Genomic DNA, 17,750 nt, shown 5'->3' on the forward strand with positions numbered 1-17,750 from the left:
TATGTCATAATTTTGACTGATTATTCATAATTTTTATTTTGTCATAAGATTTACCAAAGCATGATTTGTTTTTCATTCTGTGGCAGAAATACGAAACGAGACGTAGCCTACACATTGAGTCAACATTATGGTCAAACTTGTTTTAAAAAGCCTTTCATCCAGCAGTGTAAATGTCAACCTGCATTTTAAAAATGTCATTATGCATTGCTGGATCTGTGTTTGTGAATTACAGACATGTCTCCACATGCCTAACCCTGCCTTCACGTGCTGTCGGAAACTTCCCTCTTCTGAAGTCGCGATTACGAGCTTGAGAGCGCGTTCATGTCCAGTTAACTAGGAAACTAGTATTTACGATGATTCCGATAGCTCGTCGTGAAGGCAGCAGAATAACACCAGACCACAGAAACAGACTTTTAACCAGGTCAGTAACGACAGGAGCTCATTTGCGTGTTATTAACATACAGATTATCATCATTACATCCATAACTAAATTGAGCTTTGATTTATATACAGGCTTCTTGAGTAAAATTGATAGCTGAATTAACAACAAATTCAAAGTTTAGACCGAGTGGTGTGCGAGTCGAATCATTCTGGTAATGATTCATTCGAATCGATTCCCTAACCCTAAACATCAGACTATGACCTTATAAAAGTTACTTACTTTATTAACCATATGTTAAAATGATCATACACAACTTATTATTAGGTTTCCTTCACACTGATAGAGCTTTCAGACTCTTTTTTGCCATTTTGAGTTTGATGTATGTAGGCTACATCCCATATACTATGTTAATAACACCGTTATAATAGTTAAAAAAAATCAAATGAGCTTCATTAGCATGGCTGTGTATCACAGTGTTGCCAAAGCATTAACATATTACAATAACTAGTAACTGTGGCGAAGATTCTGTGTTTGATGACTCGAGTGAATCACTGATTCGTTTATGAACCGATTCGCTGAGATGACTCGTGTTTCCCAGTGGAGTTGTGAATGCGCGCTGACGTCACATCGCGTGTATCCAATCATGACGCGCGCTCACGGGAGGCCGCCAAGCTCAGTTTGACTGACTGCTGTGTGTAGGAATAGCTGAAGTAGCTCGCTGATAAACACTGACTTTTATCCAACTAACTGTAAATATCAGCGCGAGATATGACGCGAATGTGAGCGGGGTAGTTACGGTAAGATAAATCAGTGTATGTTAGGTAGTTTGTGTGTGTGTGTGCGAGGTAAGTAGAAGCGTTAGCTCGCTAGGTTAGGTTAGCTTAGCGTTAGCAGCGTCGAGCTAACGCGAACAACAGCGCGAGGGTCGCGATGCGATGATGATTCGCGTCGCTCTCCGAACACAAGCCGCTCATCCGAACAGCCCGTTGTTAAAAGTATATAATCATGACATAAATACGTATAAATTATGACAGCCTAACTCAGATATGTCATAATTATGACTTTTTATGTGAATAAAACATAATTAAGATTTACTAAAGCGTATTTTTCTTATGTGGTGGAAACGGGCTTCCATTCAATCGAGCTCAGAAAAGTGCAACTTCTTTTTGTTGTTGTTTATATGTGTGGACAGAATTTCATAAATATTCATCTTAGTCCAATAAACATGGAGTTGAGTTAATTAAACATGCATTATGTAAGTTCATAATATCTGATAGCTCACTGTAATCTTGAATCAGAGTAACTTCCCTTTCTGATGACGTGTTTACTGGCCCGAGGGCGGGGCTATAACCTGTCACTCACATGAGATCAGCCAATAACAAACCACAACCATCCAATCAATTCCCCACAGACACAATCAAGCCCCGCCCACATTTGATCTTGTTCCTGAAGCGTTTCGCTCGGGTATACGACACAATAGAGGAGAGAAGACCAGTGCAACTTCACTTTCATGATGAGTTTAATAAAGTGTTTGTGTCTCAGCAGAACTGCCGTCTCAGAGCGAAGACTGGCCACACGCTCAGGTCTACATCATGGCTAAAGATGTAAGAAACACACGCTTCACGATATTACACACACACACATGTGCCATATTTTCCCTGTCCAGTTGAACTTTGAACTGCTCATGTTGATGTAATAATTCCAGCATTTCTTTTATAAGATCATAATCTCCGTCTCTCTGATCCTCAGGCTGGACTCAAAGAAACTAATGGAGAGATAAAGCTGTTTGTCAACCAGACCCTGAGTCCGGGAAAACGTGAGTACACACTGAGCCCAGTGCATGATGGGTAACGACCGCTGGGGTTCTTTACACACTGAGCCCAGTGCATGATGGGTAATGACCGCTGGGGTTCATTACACACTGAGCCCAGTGCATGATGGGTAACGACCGCTGGGGTTCATTACACACTGAGCCCAGTGCATGATGGGTAATGACAGCTGGGGTTCATTACACACTGAGCCCAGTGCATGATGGGTAATGACAGCTGGGGTTCATTACACACTTGAGCCCAGTGCATGATGGGTAATGACAGCTGGGGTTCATTACACACTTGAGCCCAGTGCATGATGGGTAACGACTAGGGATGTAAACGGTTAATCGATTATCGATTAATTGTCGACAAGAATTTACTCGATTAAATAAAATTATTGTCGGTTAATTGAACATTGCGAACGTGCACGAGATTCTCGCGGGCGGCGAGAGACCCGACACAAACTTGAGGCGGCAAAAAAGAAACCAAACATGAGGCGGTCAAAACGGAGGGGAATGTGGGAGCATTTCAGAAACAGAGCTGCCAGCCCTCACGCATCACACCACACATCCATTATCTCATGCACAGAAAAATCGCGAAGCTAGACAGAGGCGGGGTGCGTTTCCCGAAAGCATCGTTGGCCAACTATGGTCGCAAGTTCATCGCAATGTCCATTGAACTCTATTGGTAACGACGGAACTTGCGACCATAGTTGGCCAACGATGCTTTCGGGAAACGCACCCCAGGTTAGCTATGATATATAAAAACTCAGCTCTCAGATTCTGTCAATTTTATTACGAAATTCAAACAATAAATACCGTTTTGGCGCTTGTAAATGTTAAGTGACAGATCCCTAGCGCACGTGAACCGATCATCTCAAACGCTACTAGCTAATAGTAAAAAAAACCACGAACACTGTTGAAAGATACAGTACAACTTACCGAAATGTATATTTCTCATACATAATATCGATCAATCAGTGTTTTTCATCAGCGTGAATAGGTCAATAACATAGCTGGAGAACAATTATCTCACATTTACCTCAGGAAAGCCATTTAATGAACATAATATAGGCTATAGCACGTAGTTGGCAAGAAAAGAAATAGCTATAGAGAGTATTTTGCTAAATATGTGTTCTATATTACATATTTATTATATTTTTACTTGTATCATTAAATAAAGTTATTATAATAAAAAACGCATCATATTTAATTATTTTTAACCTTAAATAATAGCCTACTACCAGCTGATAGGGCTTTCTGTATGTTTACAGCATTAGGTGAGTTGTTTTTTTTTCTTGAGAAAAATTAATGTCTATCTTGTGTAGCCTACCTAATATTTATCCAAATGAGTCAATATTAAATAAAATCACAATACCGGTAATTGAATTGAAATAAAAAAGCGTAGCTTACCAGAAATTGTACCATGTAAACATTGTAACATGTTGTCACTAAACCTAATAAAATTCAGTTTAGTTACTAAAATGTTAGTGACAATCACAATACACTTATTGTGATGCAATTTTTTTTTTACAATTATTTTTACATTTTTTTTATGTATTTTAATTTTCTGTGCATAATTTATTTCGTTAAACTACATAAATTCCATTATCTGTACCGTATCCCAACTGTTACAATAAAACATCAGTTGAGCAATATAACATGCATTTTTATTCAGTATATAAGCAATATTTTGCTTTTTTATGTTAAAGACACTATTGATACCGTGAGAAATTTACATTCTCAGGAAAATAGCCGCTTATCAATTAATTGTTAATCGATCGATAAGGTCAATCAACTAATGATTAATGAATTAATCGATAATTTGCATCCCTAGTAACGACCGCTGGGGTTCATTCCACACTGAGCCCAGTGCATGATGGGTAATGACAGCTGGGGTTCATTACACACTTGAGCCCAGTGCATGATGGGTAACGACAGCTGGGGTTCATTACACACTTGAGCCCAGTGCATGATGGGTAATGACAGCTGGGGTTCATTACACACTTGAGCCCAGTGCATGATGGGTAACGACAGCTGGGGTCTAAACATTATTACTGTTAATCGCTGACTAACCTTGTGTGTAAAGTCACATCCAATTACATCACTGTTCAAAATATTGTTTTTAATATCTTTTATCATTAAGTTGATCAAAAGTGACAATTAAAAATAATGTCTGATGATTTTTCTTAATATGATCACACTAGCTTCTCAAACACTACAATGTGTTTAAAAATGAGAAAATATAATGCAATTATTGATTTATATATACGTTTTGAATGCTAATAATGTGATACAAATATATACTTCTGTTCAAAAGTTTGGGGTAAGATAATTTTATTAACTTTTATTCATCAAGGATGCATTAATTTGATAAAAAGTGACATTTATAATGTTACAAAAGATTCTATTTCAAATAAAATCTGTTCTTTTGAACTTTCTATTCATCAAAGAATCCTGAAAAATAAAATGTATCAGTTTCCACAGAAATATTAAGCAGTTTTCAACACTGATAATAATCATAAATGTTTCTTGAGCATCAGATCCTCATATTAGAGTGATTTCTGAAGGATCATGTGACACTGAAGACTGGAGTAATGATGCTGAACATTCAGCTTTGATCACAGGAATAAATTACACTTTACTATATATTCACATAGAGAACAGATGATTTACATTATAATAATATTTCACTGTTTTTACTGTATTTCTGATAAAAATAAAAGCAGCTTTAATGAGCAGAAGAGGCTCTTTCAGAAACATTAATAAATGTTTCCCACCCCAAACTTTTAAACTAATTTATGTAAAGCTAGTAAAAAGAGCATTAGCAATTAAAGAAAACACACTTCAGCAAAACATGATCAGCTCAAAGTGTCCCAATCATTTCTGCTCCCATTTTAGTCTCTGTATGAAGAGTTATTGGGTGTAATATGTCACAGTTTACTTTATTCTGCTCTCCTCACTTACAGAAATGAACTATAGTGTCCTGATCACACTAGTGGAACAACATCACACATGATATCTGTGTCTGAGTAATGTTTGACTGTAGATTCACGTGGCAAACGCTTATATATGAAGCCACTGCTGATCTAATAACATCGACGGTGACTTCCTGACCAGCAGGGGGCGCTGTAATGAAAAACACTTCATCAGGACGTATGAATATTAATGATCTGTGTGTGTGTGTGTGTGTGTGTGTGTGTGTGTGTGTTGCAGCTGCAGGTGTGTTGTCGTTCCTGACTGTTCATCCGGCGTCCATCTCTTCGGTCAAACAGATCCTGCCGAAAACACTCACCGGTGCTCATGTGCTGCCACATGTGGTAAGAGTCTCGCAATGACACACACACACACACACACACACACACACACACACACACACACACACACACACATTTGTTGATTTTGTTCCGTTATTATGCTTGTTGTTGTCATCTGTTGACGTTGTACAAGCAGAATCATGTGGCGGACGCGGTTGGTCGGTGTGGTATTAGTCCCGCCCCTCCTCCACTGTGATTGGACGGTTGGGTAAAAAGTGACAGTGATGAGCGCTGCGTTTTACCAAAAGTTGAACATTCTTCAACTCTCGGCGACCAGTAAAAAACGCCGAACGCTCAGCGCTTCAGCGTGAAAAAGACGCTCAGCGCCTCGTTACGCTCATGGCGTTTTAAAAACGCGGCGCTCCCATTGAAAACAATTGAAAAAACACGCCAGCCGCGAGTAAAAACGCTTTGGTGGACACACGGCCTTAAGGTTATGAATAATCTGGTGTGTTCCAAAACAATGACAAAATGTGCATTTAGGAGATATAAGCGTTCAAAACTTAGTCTCTCACGTCCGCTAAAATGGATCAGGGATTTTTATGACATCACAGCGTCTCATTACATCTCCTGTCCAATCAAATGGTCTCTAGAATCTAAAGCTCCGCCCCCTCTGCTATAAACACCACCTGACCGAAGCGGCGCTGCTCTGAATAAGGTCTGTCGCAGGGGTCCTGATTGGAGGTCGCTCGCCAAGGGGCCGTTCACATATCGCGTCTTTCGCGCGCTCGAGTTTGTCTATTCAGATGTAGGTGACGTCACAACATACGGGCATTTGCCGACCCGGCGCCATTTCTGTGGGCATGTTGTGGGCAGAACATTAGAAGAAGAAGCTGAAACGAGTTAATTTCGTGATAAAAAGTGAAAATGGTCATTTCCTGCTGGGTCAATGGATGTTCAAATCGTGCTGGAGGTTCAGTTAAATTTGGATTTTACAGTATACCCGTCATTAGACTTCATGAACCAGCCAATCAGCTTCACCCTTTCCGTAACAACATTGAAAGCTCAGTCGGCATGAAGGATGGGGGTGCACCCAAACACACATGACCAGCGTCGGCCAATAGTGAGCCTGCGTTCTGACGTACAACCCAGAAGCGCTGCTGTTACTCTACTGAACTCACTCACTTCAGTAACAGAGAAGCCGATGCAGGAGTGAGAGCTCTCAGATTTAATCAGGAATATCTTCATTTGTGTTCCGAAGATGAAGGAAAGTCTTGGAACGACATGAGGGAGAGTAATTACTGACAGAACTTTCATTTTTGGGTGAACTAACCCTTTAGTGAAGCATGAGCGGTCACATGACCACACTCGCTGGCCCCTCCCACTCCCTCCCATTAACATTGTGTGAGGTGACCCGTGAGAGTCTGTAAGCGGATCACAGAACGCTGGAGTCAGCGGGATTAGCCTCCTCCTCATCTTCACCATCAGCATTATCATCCTAATACAGTAATATAGTCTGGAGAAACGAGCACAGCGCAGAACTCTCTCTCGCCCGCACTGGTGATATTCTGAATGTTCTGATCCAGTCTGACCTCTGACCTGTGATGCTGCCTGAATCATGATCATAATCACACACTGTTCGCTCGCTGGCCAGAGGAGAACTGAGACCGAGTCTGGTTTCTCCATTCTGTCACTGATGGAGTTTTGGTTCCTTTCCTCTGCCTTTCGTCTTGCGTAGTCGGGGACATTTAATTTAATACTCAACAATATTATTGATCTCCTGCACTGACAACATTATATGAGAACTAAACTGAGCTGGACGATGACTTCACGGTTTCTCCAGAGCGGCTATATATATATAAATGAACTAAATTAATAACTTTCTTACAGAAATGAAGCATCACTGAACTTACTTAAGCTGGACTGAGACGCTATTTTCGTCTAGAAACAAACTCTGTTGCATTATTATCCTGTTATCTCTGTAAAGCTTTTTTAATAGCAGCATGAAACTTTCCCAGTTGATTACATACATTAAAGGAAAACTTTTTGGGACTTTAGCTTATTCACAGTATCCCCCAGAGTTAGATAAGTCCATACATACCTTTTTCATTTCTGTGCGTTCTGTAAGTGTTATTTGACGCACCCACCGCTAGCCTAGCTTAGCACAAAGACTGGATGTAAATGGATAATGGTAGCATACTAATCCGAATAAGTGACAAAATAATGCAAACATTTTCCTATTTACATGTTGTGACCTGTATAGTCACAGCGTGTACAAATAACAAGGCTATATGAGACATAGACCATTTTTAATGGTATAAATACTGGGAACTATATTCTCACTAGGCGTAGGAGCACAGCTAAATCAACAACAGGGCGTCTCGTGTGCTGCGCTAATCACTCCGCCCAAGTAGCCACTCTGCCCAAGTAGCTGTGCTCCTACGCCTAGTGAGAATATAGTTCCCAGTATTTATACGATTAAAAAATGATCTGTCTCATATAGCCTTGTTATTTGTACACGCTGTGACTATACAGATCAGACAAGCAAACAGACAAAGTGTGTAAAATAAAGACCTAAACGTGTATTTCAGACTTTGTTTCACCACAAGTCTGAAAGAAGACATGTTATTGAAGACAAATATCCCCAAATCTCAAAATTGACCAGTAAAAAACCCCGTTGTTTTTGCCTGCCGTGTCTCGCCTTAAGACACTGACTGTGAGTGTGATGTGTGTTCCTGCAGGTGATGGGAACCCCTCAGAGGACGGTCCTGTTACCCGGCCCGCGCTCGCCCAACACACACTTCCACACGCCACAGACCCAGAACACACACGAGTCCTCGCCCTGGTCCACTGGGTTAGTCCACCGTCGGCTCCAGTGTGTGTACGTCAGCTCATGACGCTCCTGTGATCGGCAAGAGGGCGGCACGATCCCATGGGAAAATGGCTTTAAAAATCTGATTAAACAACAAAAAAAAACGTGGTTTGCGGTGCACAATCAGGCCAAACTTATGAGATTCTGTATCAACATGTCTATAAAATAGCATAAAAATAGAATTAAAAATTAAAAAACTATTAAAAATGAAAATTATTATTACTACTAAATAAAAAGTTACTTATCTGCATTATTTAAATTACTATTTAATGTTATAATAATAAGTAAATGTAACATAAAAAAAATATTTACACATTTAAAGTAAAAATGTATAATACAATACTAATATTTATTTAATTTTCAAACAAACAAAAATAAAAATCCTGGTTTGCTGTTGTTGATTGTAGAGCTGCACAATCAGGCCAAACTTCTGAGATTCTGTATCAATATGTCTATAAAATAGCATAAAAATGTAATAATTTTTTTTTCATTTAAAAATAAAAATTATTATTAATTATATTATATATCAATATGACTACTTATTTATTATTGCTAAATAAAATAAAAAAGTAAAAAACAAAACAAGACCTAATACTATTGAAGTATTTCTCTTTAAAATAAACAAAATGTACTATAAAAAAAAAAATCTATTATATATATTTTGGTAATTGCCCGAAGCCGAATCTGGATGCTGGTGTTGCTCCATCGTGCCGCCCTGTGCCGTCCTCATCGGGATCACGAGGAGTTCATCACTCACAGCTCATGAATATCATCAAACTGGTGTCCCACAATGCACTATAATCAGTCACATGGAATGAGCTTGTTTCCCTGGAGGAGAAATGTGTTCAAACTTCCGTGTTTGGGTAATGTTGCTGTGCTAATGTCGAACGCCCTTCTTTAGTTCTCAGACACAGAAGGAGGATCTTTAAAACATGTCCCGTTCTGTGACACTTTTGGCCGCCACTGACGTCTTTATCTGGACGAGTGCGTGTGCAACACTGTGGTGCTGTTGCTGCTGTTGTTGTTGTTGTTGTTGTTATTTTTGTTGAGATCTCCTGTGACGATCATCATGGCTCCTCTGGCAGGCGCAGCAGGAAAGGTGATAAAAGCGGGAAGGGTTTGAGGCATTTCTCCATGAAAGTGTGTGAGAAGGTGCAGAAGAAGGTGGTGACGTCCTACAACGAGGTGGCAGACGAGCTGGTGACGGAGTTCAGCTCCGGTGACACACACATCTCCCCGAACGAGGCGGTCAGTCACACACACACACACACACACACACACACACACACATCTCCCCGAACGAGGCGGTCAGTCACACACACACACACACATCTCCCCGAACGAGGCGGTCAGTCACACACACACACACACATCTCCCCGAACGAGGCGGTCAGTCACACACACACACACATATCTCCCCGAACGAGGCGGTCAGTCACACACACACACACACACACACACACACTCTCGCTTGCTGTCAATCACGAGCCACGTTTCCATTACAGATGTGTGACCCTGGACCACAAAACCAGTCACAAGGGTCAATTTTTTCAAATGTATTTATTTATACATAGAGTTTAAACATTTCATTATTTATACATTTATATATAGAGATTTATACATCATCTGAAAGCTGAATAAATAAGTGTTCCATTGATGAATGGTTTGTTCGGATAGGACAATATCTGGAATGTAAATCTGGAATCTGAGGGAGCAAAAAAATCGAAACATTGAGAAAATCTCCTTTAAAGTTGTTCATTAATGTTGGCGATTGTGCTGCATTCCCTCACACACATACATGTTTTATATATTTACGGTAGGAAATGTACAAAATATCTTCATGGAACATGATCTTAATATCCTCATGATTTTTGGCATGAAAGAAAAATCTATAATTTTGACCCATACAATGTATTGTCGGCTATTGCCACAGATATACCCGTGCGTCATGTGACTGGTTTTGTTTTCCAGGGTCACATTTGCGTGAAACTTTTGTGATATTTTCTAAATGTCGATATAAAACTTGAGAAATGACGGCGTTTCCAATTACGGATGTTATGCGACTAAAACGCCATATTTTCAGGCCTAGAACTTAAAAAAAAAACATTTTTGCGAAATATGGGAGTTTTTGCGTGAAATTGCCGTGTTTCCATTGGCCGTATTTTCAACTCGCAATTTCAATTTGCGCAGTTTGAAGGGTAATGTAAACGCGACAGAGACAGAGACGTTGCTCACCGACTCGTGTCATTGGTCCTCCAGCACGTGTACGATCAGAAGAACATCCGCAGACGCGTTTACGACGCCCTGAACGTCCTGATGGCCATGAACATCATCTCCAAAGACAAGAAGGAGATCAAGTGGATTGGATTCCCTACTAACTCGGCTCAGGAGTGTGAGGATCTGGAGGTCAGTCATTCCCCGGGTTCATTTACATTTATGCATCTGGCAGACGCTTGCATCCTTGGCGTTGCAAGCGTCACCGCTCTACTGTTTGAGCTGCAGGAAAGTGTTGAATGTTCATGAGTAGCACTGCACGATTAATCGCACTTAAACTGAGTTGTCTCTCGATTATGGAACGGCCAAGGCTGTGATTGTAATGTGCAGCGTGTCAGTGCCGTACAGCTCAGGAAACGCGGCTCACTCTGACAGCACTGAGTTTGAGTCGCTTATAACGTGCATTTGAAAAAAGAACACGCGTCAAACATCTTTACAAACACGAGACGCATTTATGAACCTCTTGTCCAACAACAGACAACACTAATAACATGCCTTTACTCCAGACTCACTTCATGAGGACAGCTGAGCTCCTCCTGTGAGATGATGAGCTTCTGACACAGAATAAAGCAGTCATGTGTTTATTATTCGTGTTTGATCAAAGCTTTCAATCTTCGGTTTATTCAGATACAGCGACGGGTTTCCTGGAATGATGTGTGTTATGGTACTTCTGCGGGACATATTTGGGGTGTGTGAGACGCCCTCTGGTGTTCAGATGGAGCATTTACTACGATCAGCCGCTGAACTGACGAGCTGCGCATAATATAATCTCAGCCTTTGCCAAATGGCGTGCAGTTTCAGTGCGATTAATCGTGCAGCGCTGACACACAGCCGTGTTCACGAGTGAGTGTGTCATCTGTGTGTCTCCTGAAGGTCGAGCGGCAGAGACGACTCGAGAGAATCAAACACAAACAGTCTCAGCTGCAGGAGCTCATACTGCAGGTACATTGCATCAATTCCTGTCTGTCAGAACTCTGTTTTTATATATATACAATATATATATATTCATTGCATCATTTCCTGTCTTTCAGAACTCTGTTTTTATATATATATATATCAGGGATGGGCAACTTCGGTCCTGGGCCACTGTCCTACAGAGTTTAGCTTCAACCCTAATCAAACACACCTGAACAAGCTAATCAAGGTCCTCAGGATTATTAGAAAATTACAGGCAGGTGATTTTTTCAGGGTTGGAGCTAAACTCTGTAGGACAGTGGCCCTCCAGGACTGAAGTTGCCCATCCGTGATATATATATTCATTGCATCACTGTTTCATATACACCACACCTCATACCTTCTCGTTTATATGGGCGACGGGTAAAACGACAGAAGAGAGAGATGTGTGGCGTTTAATTTTGTGCTTGCTGTTTTTTAGTTTTAGTCTGATTTAATAAAACAATATATAGATATTTGTCGGCACCGATCGCCTCATGGCCTCAAGCCTCACATATAGTGCCGCTGCGCTTCGGGTGACCCGAGTTCGAATCCCGGCTCGTGGACCTTTACCGATCCTGTCCCCCGTCTCTCTCTCCCACCTCGCTTCCTGTCCACTCTATACTATCCTATCACAATAAAGGCAAAAACCACCCAAAAAAAAAAAATATATATATATATATTATATATATTTAGCTGTTAAGGACATTTTTTAAAGCACATTTAAGCCCCAAATGGTCATTGCAGATTTCTTATTTAACGGCATTTGATAAAGCTATAAATAAAATCCAATAACAAATAAACAAATATTGTTTTGTGTGAAGAGATTTTTTTTTAAATGCACATTTTCATCTAATTTAAGCCATAATTGTTTATTACAGATGTCTTAATGTAACAGCATTTAATGTAACAATTCAAATCAAATATAAAATGTAAAAAAAAAAAAAAAAAAAATTGTGAAACCAAGTTTTGATTAATTACACAATATGTTAATGACAATTTAGCACATTTAACATTATTTATTACAGATGTCTTATTTAAATTGTGAAGAATGATTTTATATATATGTATATATATATATATATTATTATTATTATTTATTTATTTTTTTTTTTTTTTTTATAAAACCAAGTCTGATGTATTTTCTTTTGATTTTCCCTGTATGAATGAATGGGCAACTATTTGCTTTCCCGTGCTGGTGATGAGGAATGATGATTCCTGTACGTCTCATCTCTCCTGATTTCCAGCAAATCGCGTTTAAGAACCTGGTGCAGCGCAACCGTCAGGCGGAGCGTCAGAGCCAGAGATCTCCCTCTCCAAACACACTCATCCACCTGCCCTTCATCATCATCAACACCAGCAAGAGGACCGTCATCGACTGCAGCATCTCCAACGACAAGTGAGCGCGCACGTCTGTGTGTGTGTGTGTCTCCGTGTCTTCGTCCTCTGATTGGCGTGAGCTCGTCCCGCTCTGACGCTCGTGTCTCCGCAGGTTCGAGTACCTGTTTAACTTCGACAGCATGTTCGAGATCCACGATGACGTGGAGGTTCTGAAGCGCATGGGTCTGGCGTTCGGCCTGGAGTCGGGTCGCTGTAACCCGGAGCAGCTGAAGATCGCCAGAACCCTCGTCCCTAAAGCCCTGCAGCCCTACCTCACAGGTCAGAGGAGTGTGTGTGTGTGTGTGTGTGTGTGTGTGCGTGTGTGTGTGTGTGCGTGTGAGAGATCACCAGAACCCTCGTCCCTAAAGCCCTGCAGCCCTACCTCACAGGTCAGAGGAGTGTGTGTGTGTGTGCGTGTGTGTGTGTGTGCGTGTGAGAGATCACCAGAACCCTCGTCCCTAAAGCCCTGCAGCCCTACCTCACAGGTCAGAGGAGTGTGTGTGTGTGTGTGTGTGTGTGTGTGTGCGTGTGTGTGTGTGTGGACATGTTTTTCTACACTGGTGGGGACTTAAACCTGAATGCACACAGACTCATGGGGACTCGTGTCACCGTGGGGACCTAAACTGAGGTCCCCATGGGTACAAAAGCTTATAAATCATACAGAATTAGTTTTTTTGAAAATGTAAAAATGCAGAATGTCTCCTGTGATGGGTAGGTTTAGGGATAGGGGCAGTGTAAGGGGATAGAATATACAGTTTGTACAGTATAAAAACCATTACGTCTATGGAGAGTCCTCACAAAGATAGTGCACCAGACTGTGTGTGTGTGTGTGTGTGTGTGTGTGTGTGTGTGTGTGTGTGTGTGTGTGTGTGTGTGTGTGTGTGTGTGTGTGTGTGTGTGTGTGTGTGTGTGTCAGTCAGTGAGTGAGTGAGTGTGTGTGTGTGATGAGTAGGTTTAGGGGTCGGGTTAGTGTGTGTGTGTGTGTGTGTGTGTGTGTGTGTGTGTGTGTGTGTGTGTGTGTGTGTGTGTGTGTGTGTGTGTGTGTGTGTGTGTGTGTGTGTGTGATGAGTAGGTTTAGGGTTAGTGTAAGAGGAGAGAATATACAGTTTGCACAATAGATAAACCATTACACCTATAGAGAGTCCCCACAAAGATAGTGTGTGTGTGTGAGAGAGTGTGTGTGTGTGTGTGTGTGTGTGTGTGTGTGTGTGTGTGTGTGTGTGTGTGTGTGTGTGTGCTGACCTTCATGAGTGTTTATCTGTTGTAGAAATGGCGCAGGGTGCCGTTAACCAGCTGATCGGGAAGCTTTCCCATGTGGCCACGTGAGTATCACATGGTCTCCACCATTATGTTGATCAGTGTGTTATTGACGTGTGTGTAGCGCGAGTGAACACGAGCTGTTCTGATCCGACAGAGACCGAGGCCCGTCCAGCTCAAACGGGTCCCGAGACGAGACGCCGTCGTCACACATGGAGGATGAAGAAGAGGACGAGGAGGAAGAAGACTCTGATGAAGACGAAGATGATGATGATGATGATTAGCGGTTCTGATTGGATGGCTTTGCTTCAGCTCCAGAACCGGTGATATTATGCAGATTCCCTCTTGTTTGTCCTGCTGTAAGGATTCCCTCAAATGCGTCCCATAATTCTTCAGCTCAGTCTGTTATCTCCAGTAGCTTATGAGCAGATAAGCTCGAGTGATCGTCTTTGCGCTGCTGTACCTGTGGAAGAACTCCTGCAGAGCGAGTTATCGAGGCTTTAGCACTGTTTGCTGAGGGCAGTTTTACCTGTTACCCCGTTTGTTGTGATTGGCTCTCATCGGCAGCTATTTTTGATATTGGAGCTTTTTGGGGACGTTTGGCGTGAGCTTTGATGACCTCTGAGAACACGAGATCAACAACTCAAACGTCCGGCCCTTTTTGTACAATGTATCAAATACTAAAGAAAATATAGATTTCTTATTCATGTATAGATATTAAACCGAACCAATGATTTATATGCTTGTGTGGATGTTCTTTGTGCTCTCTGTGAAATAATGTAATCTATGGAAGCTTGTTTCCGCCACAGAATTAATAAACACAGTTCAAGTTTATATCATGCAATTCTGAAAAATAAAGAAAGAAATACAATTCTGATGTAAAAAGTCGCAGTTATCTTTTGAAATGTTTTATTCTGTGGCGGAAACAAGCTTCCATAGTTATCAGATGGGAATTTTTTTTATTAAAAAGATCCTTTCCTTTACCATCATCACTTCATTAGCAAGACATCAAACCTGCGAGACCCTCACGTTTTCATTTAAATGATTGAGAAAAGAGAAAATTATATGATTCATATAATTCAATAATAAGTGCAGGGACAGTAAATCTGTAATCGTGTTTAGTAATGTCAGGAAGAAGTTGAGTTCGAGATATGTTCGAACTCTACTTCTTGATATGATAAAAATGAAAATATAGTTTCCATTTTAAGGTAAGAGAAATATTTGTCTTCATAATCTTTGAATATAATAATTTGTTGCTGCTCTTCGTCAGTTCATCGCGGATGAAACCAAAATCATGCCCAGGTTTAATTAGGAAACGTTGAATATTTGTGACAATGACGCTCACAGAGAAGCCTCTTCAGACCAAGCAAGGCGATACGAAATCTTTCACCCTTACACAAAATTCCCAATTGTGTGCATTCCTATTGAAATATCTGGGTTTCACGCGTGAAAATCCATTGAACAACAATAAACGTGACCCTCACCTTGATGCTTCCCAGAAGCTTTACTCTCCCTGATCTTCTTTGTTCACCAAAATTACATATTCTTCAAATGCCTTAAAATATCTTGAATGTAACTCGACACCCTTGCCTCATTTAGTATGCGCGGTTCTATGAATATGCAAATGAGCCCCACCTCCACTCACTCGCTCAGCTCAGAGATCCACTGGTTGACGATCACACGTTGATCTGATTGGTTACAAGGTAGTTTGTGACGTCAGAAACACCAGCGATTTCAAAGCGTGTGTTTGAGACTGTCTTTGGTTCACTGCAGTTTTAAGGAGGAAATACTCAGCAATGCTGTCGACTTATGAATTTACACATGCTTTGTCTTAAAGCAGATTAAAAACACCACATAGACACATAAACTACATTAAAAGCTGGATTTACACTTTAATTAAGCTGGTCTAATCAAGGTTAAAACCAGGCTGGTAGTTCAGCTCATCAACCATCTAAAAATCTTCATCCAGCTTTTCTAGTTTGTTAAAGGCATAACAACTGATGATTCATCAATATTTTCTTGTTTCAGGGGTTTATTTCCCCAGCGAGTGAGTTCTGGATCTCGCTCCTCCATCAGTGAAGGGTTTTAACCCGAGGAAGGTATTATGGAGTTAGAGGATAAACCCTTATGAAAGATGTTGAGTCAGGTAGATCTGTGTGTGTGTGTGTGTGTCAGGGCTTATCGTTCACTTCTCCATCAGACAGCGCATCCTTCGTTCGCTGTCCGAACCCCTATCCCGAATCTCATGATCTTCCCGAACTCCTCCAGTCTCAGGCGCTGAGCTCCAATGCTCTCGCTGTGACTCTCCATCGTCTATCCTCGTCCGGTTCTCAGTCCTCGCTCAGACTCTTCTCCTCGACATGGACATCGGAGGCTTGACTACGGTGGTGGCCAACTCGGCGTACATCTCGGCACGCGGGAGTTTCGACGGATCCGCGAACCCGGCGGCCAACCGGGACAAGAAGTACCATGCCAAACTCAAGCTCCCGCACATCACCGTGTGCGAAGACCTGCGGGAAACCCTGGACCTGCAGTTCAAGAGCATCTGCGTGGAGCAGCCGATCGGAAAACGCCTGTTTCAAGAGTACCTGGAGACCACCAACGAGTACAAGGGCCCGAGTCGCCTCTGGAAAGACGTGGAGGCGTACGACACGGCCGAGGATAAAGATCGGGCTCAGAAAGCCGGGAAAATCCTCCAGCGCTACATGGAGCCGTCGGCTAAGCTCTTCTGCCCGTTTCTACCGGAGAACGAAATCACGAAGGTGAAGGAACGACACCAGGAGGCGGCGGATGATCTGTTCGTGGAGATCCTGGCGTGTGTGTTCGACTTCCTCAAAGAGGTTCCCTTCACGTTCTACCTGGAGACCATGTACTTTAAGCGCTTCATGCAGTGGAAGTGGCTGGAGATGCAGCCGATCGGAGAGGACTGGTTCCTGGACTTCCGGGTTCTGGGAAAGGGAGGGTTCGGAGAGGTGTCCGCCTGTCAGATGAAGGGCTCCGGGAAGCTGTACGCCTGCAAGAAGCTCAACAAGAAGAGGCTGAAGAAGAGGAAAGGCTATGAGGTACGAGGGGGATCAGGCTCGGTTGAGCTGGGAATTATAGGCTCGTTCCCAGATATATGTTCACGTTGATATCTGAGTGTTATCTGCCCGTTAAAAAAAAAGTTAATGTAACATTTTATTGTATCATTCGTCAAACATTATGGAATGTTACTTATGAACGTTCTTAAACAAGTAACAACTTTTAAAAAACATCAGACGAACATCCAACTGAAACGTGGTGATGTGTAAATAATGTTTTTGTGCTAACACTTTGAGAACGTTATGAAAGACCAGATAACATTTAACTAACGCTCCCGTAACGTTAATAGAACAAAACGTTCCCTGTTAGAATATCTGTTCAAATTACGCCTGCAAGAAACTCTACAAGAAGAGGAGAGGCTGTGAGGGATGAAGATCTGCGTGTTTATGTGGGTAAACATGAGTCGAAATGAGTTCGAAGCAAGAACATTCACATTGAGTTGGGAAAAACTTGTGTGAACATTCTATTGTGTCATTCTTCAAGCATTATGGGAACGTGACTTTT

The 17,750-nt window shown here is 41.6% G+C and overlaps 2 protein-coding genes across 5 annotated transcripts in view; both read left to right on the plus strand.

Moving 5' to 3' along the window:
- Positions 1-215: 215 nt before the first annotated feature.
- tfdp1b (transcription factor Dp-1, b) lies at positions 216-14,903 on the plus strand. 4 transcript variants are annotated; one of them, XM_081361377.1, is made up of 12 exons: positions 216-421; positions 1,928-1,986; positions 2,132-2,198; positions 5,409-5,512; positions 8,191-8,330; positions 9,407-9,569; positions 10,581-10,727; positions 11,469-11,537; positions 12,776-12,927; positions 13,021-13,187; positions 14,176-14,230; positions 14,323-14,903. In XM_081361377.1, exons 2-12 carry the CDS (start codon positions 1,975-1,977, stop codon positions 14,447-14,449), a joined length of 1,203 nt encoding a protein of 400 aa, XP_081217503.1. In that variant the 5' UTR covers positions 216-421; positions 1,928-1,974; the 3' UTR covers positions 14,450-14,903. The 4 variants fall into 4 exon arrangements, with proteins under 4 accessions (XP_081217503.1, XP_081217505.1, XP_081217502.1 ...); XM_081361379.1 differs by having other exon boundaries at positions 226-421; positions 8,191-8,303; XM_081361376.1 differs by lacking the exon at positions 216-421 and adding an exon at positions 1,041-1,179.
- A 1,622-nt stretch (positions 14,904-16,525) lies between these two features.
- grk1a (G protein-coupled receptor kinase 1 a) overlaps positions 16,526-17,750 on the plus strand; it is a gene marked incomplete at both ends in the record, with an annotated part of 10,968 nt that continues 9,743 nt past the window's right edge. Inside the window, one exon of the mRNA XM_081361342.1 lies at positions 16,526-17,227. Within this exon, the coding sequence (XP_081217468.1) occupies positions 16,526-17,227 (702 nt within the window). The remainder of the gene's footprint in view (positions 17,228-17,750) is intronic.

The sequence above is a fragment of the Scardinius erythrophthalmus genome (genome assembly GCF_964197995.2).
Source record: "Scardinius erythrophthalmus genome assembly, chromosome: 3".
In the NCBI taxonomy this organism is placed as follows: Eukaryota; Metazoa; Chordata; class Actinopteri; order Cypriniformes; family Leuciscidae; genus Scardinius; species Scardinius erythrophthalmus.

Bases quoted from the DNA above. Each gene is read 5' to 3' on its own strand.
- tfdp1b (XM_081361377.1), top strand. The intron at 5,513-8,190 runs GTAAGAGTCTCG...GTGTTCCTGCAG, and splicing joins CTCATGTGCTGCCACATGTG to GTGATGGGAACCCCTCAGAG. The intron at 12,928-13,020 runs GTGAGCGCGCAC...GTGTCTCCGCAG, and splicing joins TGCAGCATCTCCAACGACAA to GTTCGAGTACCTGTTTAACT.